The sequence below is a fragment of the Aedes aegypti genome, chromosome 3 (genome assembly GCF_002204515.2).
Source record: "Aedes aegypti strain LVP_AGWG chromosome 3, AaegL5.0 Primary Assembly, whole genome shotgun sequence".
Taxonomy (NCBI): domain Eukaryota; kingdom Metazoa; phylum Arthropoda; class Insecta; order Diptera; family Culicidae; genus Aedes; species Aedes aegypti.
Window position 1 is genome coordinate 105,154,410 of NC_035109.1, and position 9,553 is coordinate 105,163,962.

At 38.7% G+C, this 9,553-nt stretch overlaps 1 protein-coding gene across 1 annotated transcript; it reads left to right on the forward strand.

The window, feature by feature from the left end:
• Positions 1 to 4,913: 4,913 nt before the first annotated feature.
• LOC5563550 (serine protease easter) lies at positions 4,914 to 8,499 on the forward strand. The gene is made up of 4 exons (XM_001647814.3): positions 4,914 to 5,282; positions 5,353 to 5,519; positions 7,381 to 7,625; positions 7,692 to 8,499. The coding sequence occupies exons 1-4, from the start codon at positions 5,213 to 5,215 to the stop codon at positions 8,290 to 8,292; spliced, it is 1,083 nt and encodes a 360-aa protein (XP_001647864.2). The 5' UTR covers positions 4,914 to 5,212; the 3' UTR covers positions 8,293 to 8,499.
• The last annotated feature ends 1,054 nt before the right edge of the window (positions 8,500 to 9,553 follow it).

The following is a 9,553-nucleotide window of genomic DNA, read 5'->3' on the forward strand; positions in this document are numbered from 1 at the left end:
CTAACCGGATTGCTTGGGCTTTCCAAAGCACTGCCCTTAGCAAACGAATAAATAATTAGACATTGAAAAGCCTTGAAAAATATGTTCACACATATAAATGTATACCATTCATGAGCGTTACTTAGTAATAATCGCACACTTCTAGGCATACACAGATCATTTTTATGAAAATTTTAACTTGACAGTCCTCAGCTTATTGCACAATTCTTATTATTAGTTTAAAATATCATCCAATTGTGTTCATTCATAATTGATTAATCCTGACTTTCTACAAAAAAAAATCTAACTGGTAGCATTATTTTCTTCCAGGTTACTATGATCATTCCTGCTAATATTCCACAAGATTTCCATGAACAATTAAACAAGATTCAATTAGGAATATATGTTTTGCCATTTCTCAGAGAAGATGTATCTGCATTTTCCACAGAAAAATGCTCCTATGGCCTAGTGTTGCTTTAGATTTATTCAAAAATGAATCCCATTTTTTTTATTAGTATCATTCCAAACATTACATTCATTTCTTATACCTAGGTGTTCTGTGTTATAAGATAACACTATCATCCTAATTTGGTAAAACAAATTTAAGATTTTACTAACATTTTGTTAACAACATATAACATTTCGTTTGCCGTAGCAGTTCAGATTTTTACATGTGAGTTGATTTCACCTGCTTATAAGAGAAAAACACACGTTTTCAATTTACTTAACCTAACTTAACCTAAATATATAACGCATTAATCGTGGCAATGGAATATTGTAACGATTTTTGCCTGAAATTATTAATTATTTTATTTGACATTTGTTCCAATGTTTCAACATAGGATATTCTATGTAACTCATTGCTATATACCAAGGAGGAAGCCTCAGAATCATTTTCAAAATTTTATTTTGAATTATCTGCAGAGCTTTCTTCCTGGTATTACAATAGCTGGTCCATATTGGTACAGCATACAACATGGCTGGCCTGAAAATTTGTTTAAATATCAAAAGCTTGTTCTTAAGACAAAAATTTGATTTTCTATTACTAAGGGGATAGAGACATTGTACATATTTATTATATTTGGCTTGAATGCCCTCAATGTGATTTTTGAAAGTTAAATTCTTATCTAGCATGAGCCCTAGATACTTAACTTCATCTGACCAATTTATTGGAACCCCTCTCATCGTGACAACATGTCTACTTGAAGGTTTCAAATAAAAAGCTTTTGGTTTATGTGGGAATATTATTAGTTGAGTTTTGGAAGCATTAGTAGAAATCTTCCATTTTTGCAAGTATGAAGAAAAAATGTCCAAACTGTTTTGCAATCGACTACAGATGACACGCAGACTTCATCCTTTGGCGGAGAGACCTGTGTCATCCGCAAACAAAGATTTTTTACATCCCTGAGGTAACTCAGGTTTACTGATGGAGGGAAGCAAACTGATTGGACGATAGCTAGAAGCTTCTGCGCGATTTTTGTCTGGTTTTAAAATTGGAACAACCTTAGCATTTTTCCATTTATCAGGAAAATATGCTAATTGAAAACATTTATTAAATATATCAACTAAAAATGATATGCTACTTTCTGGAAGTTTCTTGATGTGGATGTAGAAAATTCCATCATCTCCAGGATCTTTCATATTTTTGAATTTTTTAATAAAAGTTCTCACTTCTTCCAAATCAGTATCCCAGGCATTTTCGAAAACGTTCTCTTGATTGAGAATATTTTCGAAGTCCTGAGTAACTTGATTTTCTATTGGACTAGTAAATCCTAAATTAAAATTGTGCGCGCTTTCAAACTGCATAGAAAGTTTTTGAGCTTTTTCGCAATTTGTTAGTAATAATTTGTTTTCCTCTTTCAACGCCGGTATTGGCTTCTGAGGTTTTTTCAAGATTTTAGATAAGCTCAGAGCTAGGGTTCAATTGAGAAATCTTATTTTCAAAATTTTTGTTTCTTAATTGTGCAAAACGTTTCTTGATTTCTTTCTGCAAATCCTGCCATATAATTTTCATAGCAGGATCGCAAGTGCAAATTGCCTTCTCCTTACGTTTTAAAGAGGGATCTAGAGTTAAAGATCATTGTCTATAATCACGGATTCAAATTTTACTTCACATTTTGGAATTGCAATGCTCCTGGCTTCAATAATGGAATTTGTTAAAGTTAAAGGGTAAGAGTCAATATACGTTTCACATGTATTCCAGTCGGCTCGAAAATAATTGAAAGTGGCGCTGATAGGATTGAGAATCATGGGATATTTGAAATGTAACAGGAACATGATCAGAATCAAAATCAGCATGAGTAACTAATTGGCTACAAACACGACTAGAGTCCGTTAAAACCAAGTCAATCGTTGATGGATTTCTAGAAGAGGAAAATCATGTAGGGCTAACAGGGTATTGAATTGAGAAATATCCTGAAGAGCACTCATCAAATAAAATTCTGCCGCTGGAATTATTTTGAGAATTGTTCCATGACCGATGTTTGGCGTTAGAGTCACCAATGACAAAAAATTTGGACTTATTTCGAGTCAATTTTCGCAAGTCAGTTTGGAGCAAATTAACTTGCTGTCCAGAGCATTGAAAAGGCAAATAGGCAGCTATGAAAGTATTTTTACTAAAACACCTAAAGTTTCAAAAACTTTAGTTTCAAATGACGAAAACAGGTGATATTTTATACACCTATCAATGGTGGTTGCAACTCCCCCACATGCCCCATCAAGTCGATCATTACGTTAAACAAAAAAGTTAGTTTCTTAATTTTAGTTTGGATCCAGGTTTTAAATATGTTGCAGTAATAACTGCTCAATGCACATTATTAGCTGTAAGAATATTAAACAGCTCGCCCTCTTTTCCATTCAGAGAACGAGCATTCCAATTTAAAATATATCAATTATTATTTGAATCCATTAGAAAAACGTAACCCAATAACAATTTGATTAGTAAATTTTACACCTATTTGGACTGCTTCGACCACAGTGGTGGCTTTGAACATTGCATCAAGCATTAGATTCAATTGTTCAGTTAGAAAATTTAAAATCAGAGGCAGACATATCACTTGAAGTGGGTACATTATCTGATGATTTCCCATTAGAATTTTCGGTAGACGAAGAGGCGAAGTAGATGTTACCTGTGGCGGTAGTTTTTTTTTCCATTTGATTTGAAACAAGTAGAATGGGTACTCATAGTACGAATAGGGGAGGAGTTTTAATAACCTGCTACGAGATCGGCAAAGGATTGACCGTGGGTAGATACATTCGAATTTAAATGATTCGAACGACTACCCGTCGTATTACAATTAGTTTGTGAATGAGCATGATTATGATCTTCCTGATGGGAATGATTCCTAATCAAGCGATCGTTAAATGAAAAATGAGTATTGTTCGATACTCTAACAGGGACATTCCGGAAACGACCATTATCGTAACGGATATTATCTTTCATCTGCCTGGCACGAGCCTCAATGACTCTTTTGCTTGAAGGGCAATTCCAAAAATTTGACTTATGATTGGCCCCGCAATTAGAGCATATAAACTTGGTGGTATCTTCCTTCACTGGACAGGCGTCCTTGGCGTGAGAAGAACCTCCGCAAATCATGCATTTAGCATCCATGCGACAAGTTTTTGTACCATGACCCCATTTTTGGCACCGACGGCACTGAGTGGGGTTCTGGTAATTTCCTCCAGGTTTCTGGAAATGGTCCCATGTCACACGGACATCGAATATAAGTTTTGCTTTTTCTAAAGCTTTAATATTATATAGTTTTTTTTTGTTAAAGTGAACTAAACAATATTCTTGAGAAAGCCTTTTCCAAACAATGCCAAATTGGGTTCTCTTTTTCATAATGATTACTTGGACTGGGGAAAATCCAAGAAAATCATTTATTCCATTTTTGATCTCTTCACGTGACTTATAGTCACTTGAGAGACCTTTCAAGACAACTTTGAACAAACGTTCAGTTTTGTCGTCTCAAGTAAAACATTTTTGCTTCTTCTCTTCAAGATGTTTGAGAAGAAGTTCGCGATCTTTAAGAGTTTCAGGAAAAACGCGACAGTCTCCTTTCTTTGCGATTTGGAAGGAAACCTTGATTCCCCTAATGGAGTTCAAGATCTCATGCCTAAATCCCCCCAAATTCGGAACAACTGACCACGATAGGCGGCACTCTTTGCTTCCTCACTTGAATCAAAGAGCCTGGGTCAGAGACTGCTTCGATTTGGTGTTCAGAAAATTTGTCTAGAGCATCGAACTGATTGCTCATTTCGATACAATTATTCATTTCACCCTTGGAAGAAAGTTCGCATTCCGGGGAAACGTCCTTTCTTCCATTCTTGCCACGTTTAGTGACACTTTTAAATCCCACTTTTTTCGAAGGAAGTTGTGAATTCAGAGATTCACCCTTCCTTTTGTTCGTAGTTGCAACCATGTTTAGTGAATAAACGAAATAAGGCGAGACCTCCTTTGAGGTTTTTTCTTAAGACGGTGTCCAAGCTTTTGCTAGCTTTCGCCAACGGGTCCAACGAAAAATCGAAGGCACGGGTCCAAACAAGGGTCGTAAAAGGATCAATAGTAGAAAAAATAGTACTGAAAAGTACGGTTTTTAATTTTAGCACTGAAAATTACTGTTTTTTGCTTTAGGTATTTTCTAAGAAAACTTCCAAGAGCAGAGAGAATTCGTGTACGCATAGCACGAAGATACGAAGCGCACTGAATGAATCTAAAATGTGAAACAAAGTCGTCCAAAGGGTTAAGAATGCTTACCGTAAAACGGAACGTTATTACTTAATCAAAATAAAAAGACCATGGAGCTTCATTCATGCAGAGAAAATATTCCATCGATATTCGAACTTCATTTTACAGGCGAAATCCCGACCACTGTTGATCAATGTCTCCTCGTTTTACGGTATCTATGAATAAGGATTAAGTTCAGTATTAGGACTCATGTGATTCAACAAAATGTGTCAAATTCTGATTATCGTCTTAGCATTAGATGAAATTCAATTTTTGGTTGCATGGCATAATCTTGCAATGACATTGAGTACTTTAATAAGCTGAACGAACATGCAATACATTGATGGATGCCGCTATAGCTGAGGAGCTATACGTTATCTGTCTCTGTTAGCAAGTGAAGAAAGTCATTCAGTGATTCGGATAGCAACAAAGTAGACGTGTTTTGAAATTATAATTTCTAAAACGGTATATAAAGAAACTCATATCAGATAACAGGTAATCCCCGTAATGCATCGAATCGAAACATTGCATATCGGTCTAATCATTTTCGGGATTATAACATCTGGAATCGCATTTGGTGAGTGTAGTGATCGAGCCACTTTCTTTTAAGTCATTCACGAACAAAAGGAAAACAAACATATTTTTAGACGAAAATGACTCATGCCTGGATCCTTCTGGACTTCCCGGCCGATGCATCAATGTTCGCGATTGTGAACCGCTAATGAAGATTTACGAAAAAGCTATCGTTACGCACGACGAGAGTCAATTCATTGAGCAAAGCCGATGTGGAGTATCTGCTGAGAAGAAAGCTTTGGTAAGTGTCCACAAGGCCCCAATGGTCCACGGAACGAAATTAAGTGGAATAAAATGATAGCTTAAACAATATAGGAGATAGTGATTGGGTGTTTTCTGAGCATTTGCTTGTATGATCTAGGCACGTTATATGCAAAAGTGTTCTAATCGTCAAAGTGCATAACCCGTGAATCTCAAACACCAACTCTTTTTTATTTCAATATATAGCGCAATATAAATCTCGCATAATTTGTGATCTCGTCGTAAAGTCAATACAACTATTATTCTGAGGGATTTCACTGTGTGCTTGACTTTTTAACCGGTACTGTGGAAAATTTCAATTTTTTGTGATAATAGAATTAAGGATATTTCTAGTTCTCTGCCAAAATTTCATGCCGATTGTTCTTAGGAAAACAAAGATACAGCATGCATTTTGTATGAAAATCAGTTTTCACTACTATTATTCTGAATACAACTGCATGTTGGAAAATTGAAGTGTGTTAAGTTTACTGTCATGCCTTCATGCCAAACACTGTCGAATGCTTTTTCAATATCTAGTATAATAGCCTTCAGATTTGTTGTAATGAATGAAATTTGTTACACGTAAAATTTGGTTGGATCCGAACTGTTTGTTGGTGTGGACCACCATTCTTTGCAAAATATTCCTGTTTTTTGGGTACAACTCAAATCTCTGTCGATGCCTAACGTGTTGGTATAAGACAGCACTTTGAATTTGAGATGTGCAGGAGTAATTTTTCTGCATTGATCCATGACAGAGCGGATTCGTACTGTGTGATGGACTGCCTGTTATCGAAATTACTCATTCTCGCTTTTATCGTTTCGAACACCTATAAAAAATTCCACTTGAATTCATACCACTAAAATGTGACTGTCAAAATTCACAAACACGATTAGGATAATTTATTACCACCTCATGTTTCTGATATTACAAAATATGAATATCCACAAATATAAGTCTCTATGAGCATTTATTATGTTCCGATTTCACAGCATTTCTTGCTAAAATTTTCCGAGCGTGAATTTTTGAGCTGACGCAAAAGGGCTGTTGTTAAACTTCCGTCAGTCGCTCAAAAAAAGTTACACTAGCGGTTGCGTCGTGTACTGGGTACATGCAGAGCAATTTTGATTATAAATCTAAAACTAGGCAAGATTGAATATTGATGTCTCCGGCAAATTTCTTCAGTTCAACGGTACCGATTGGTCAGTGGACAAATAAAACTTTGAAAACTTCCTCACCCTTCAGTGGCCATCGGATTGTGTCCCGAGGGAATCGATGAAGTGGACATTTCGCAATGCTACATTTCGAACGCAAATATCTCAGAATCTAGATTTTTTTACATGATGGTGTTTTCGGCAAAGTTGTTCAGTAGTTCAAGAACTAACATGTGAAGATCTATTTGATTCGGAATTCTTACACCAGATGGCGCTACTGAGCATGACGAAAGAAGACGTGATCTGTTAAGAGATTTTTCCCAAGACAGTGTTCAAGAAGGATTACCACCGCTAGCTTTTGCTAACGGGTCCAACGAAAAATCGAAGGCACGGGTCCAAACAAGGATCGGAAAGGGATCAATAGGCAGAAAATATATATCGCTGAAAAATACTGTTTTTGTTGCACTGAGAAGTACTGTTTTATTGCTTTAGGTAGTTTTTAAAAACTTCCGAGAACAGAAACGATTTGTGTACGCACAGCACAAGGGTACGATGCGCACTAATAATTTCTCCTTTATCTCCTTGAATGTAAGGCTTAAAAAAGTATATTTTGAGAAAGCATTGTTAATTTATTCCACTTAAGTTCGTCCCGTGGACCAACGTGTACTGGTATCATACTGAAACCTGATGCCTGCGAATTTTATTCTAAGGTTTGTTGTGCGAGTACCGTCCCAAAGTACACCCTCCCAAAGCCCCCAAACTGCGGAGCAGATATGAGCAATCGTATCTTCGGAGAGCAGAAAACGGCCTTGGATGAGTTTCCCTGGATCGCTTTGATCAACTATCGTCACCCGAATGGCAGCACCAGTTTCCACTGCGGAGCTTCTTTGATCAACTCTCGCTACCTGGTAACGGCTGCCCATTGCGTAGAGGATCGTCGGAACTCGTCAAAACCGTAAGGCTTGTATAATTGACTTTTCGAAAGATTTCCTAATATAAACGAATCCCTTATGTTCTTCAGGTTTAGCGTTCGCTTGGGCGAGTGGGACATTGACCAGGAGATCGATTGCGACGAAGATGAAGAAGATGTATGCGCAGATGCACCACTCGATGTGGACATCGAGAAGATCATCATGCACGAAGACTACGATCCGGAGGACACTTCGTCGCATAACGACATTGCCTTGATTCGGTTGACTCGAGACGTTCACATGTCGGCTTTTGTCTCTCCGATATGTTTGCCAATCGATGAAATACCGCGTTCTCGGAACGTCGTGGGCTCTAAAGCGTATGCAGCAGGATGGGGTCGTACGGAGTCCGGTCGGTCCAGCAATGTCAAGCTTAAGGTTCAACTGGAAGTGAGGGACCGTAAGAGCTGCGCCAATGTGTATCGTTCGGCGGGAATTGTTCTGAGGGACACACAACTATGCGCCGGAGGTACTCGCGGGCAGGATACCTGCAGTGGTGACTCAGGAGGTCCTTTGACGAAGTTAGAGCAGACGGCGAACTTCCTGTACGGTATTGTTAGCTTCGGCTCCAACCAGTGCGGAATCAAAGGAGTCCCGGGTATATACACTGCGGTGGCAAAATATGTTGACTGGATTGAGCGAAATTTGGAGTGAATTGTTTTCAATTTCTAAAACAGATGTATTGTGCTTTTACGTTATGGATGGGGAGTTCGCGTGAAGAATTTTACGTAAATTGAATTTTTTTAGGTAAATTGATTCAAGCCCGAGAAATTAATTTCGTTTCTTAAATATATAATAAAAAGACGGCAAACAAGACTTGATTGACAAATCACGTGTAAAGCTATGTCAGATGTATGCAAATTTTATTTGGTAATCTAGGTGAGAAAAGAATTCCGTGGGATTAGGCCTTCAGATCTACAAGCGTTACACGCTTGCCAAATCGATGCGTACTTGATCCGCCCACCTAGCCCGCTGCGCTTCACGCCTTCTTGTACCAACCGGATTCGAAGCGAACACCATCTTTGCTGGGTTGCTATCCGGCATTTGCCCTGCACATCCAATCCTTCCACCTTTGGCCACTAGGTTCGCCGTAGAGTTGGGCGAGCCCGTGGTTCATCCTTCGATGCCACACACCGTTTTCCTGCACTCCGCCGAAGATCATCCTAGTCACCCGACATTCGAAAACTCCAAGTGCTTGCAAATCGTCTTCGAGCGGCGTCCAGTTTCATGCCCGTAGAGCATTACCGGCCTTTTGAGCCTTTTGTACATGGTACATTTGGTGCGGGTGAGAATAATTTTTGACCGCAACTTCTTGTGGAGGCCATCGTAGCCCCGAATTTCACTGCTGATGCGCCTCCGTAGTTCACGGCTAACGTTATTGTCAGCCGTCAGCAAGGATCCAGGGTAGACGAACTCGTCGACCACCTCGAACGTAGCCCCGTCTATCGTAACACTGCTAATTAGGGGAGCCCTGTCGCGCTCGTCAACTAGCATGTACTTTGTCGTGGTCGCATTCATCACCAGCCCAACTTTCGCTGCCTTGCGTTTTAGGCGGGTGTACAGGTTTGTCACCTTTTCAAATGTTCGGCCGACAATGTCCATATCATCCGCGAAGCAAACAAATTGACTGGATCTCGTGGAAATCGTACCCGACTGTTAAGCCCAGCTCTCCAAATAACACCTTCCAGCACAATATTGCAAAACAGGCACGAAAGTCCATCACCTTGACGTAGTATCCGGCAGGATTTGAACAAACTGGAATGCTCGCCTGAAACCTTCACATAATTGTATGTACTGTCGGAGAGTAAAATAAAACACAACCGTTTGCCAGAATTACAATCTAAGAAGAGACTGAATATATTTTCCGACCGCTTTGATTGAAACAATTTAAACAATCGTAATCCCTCTACACACA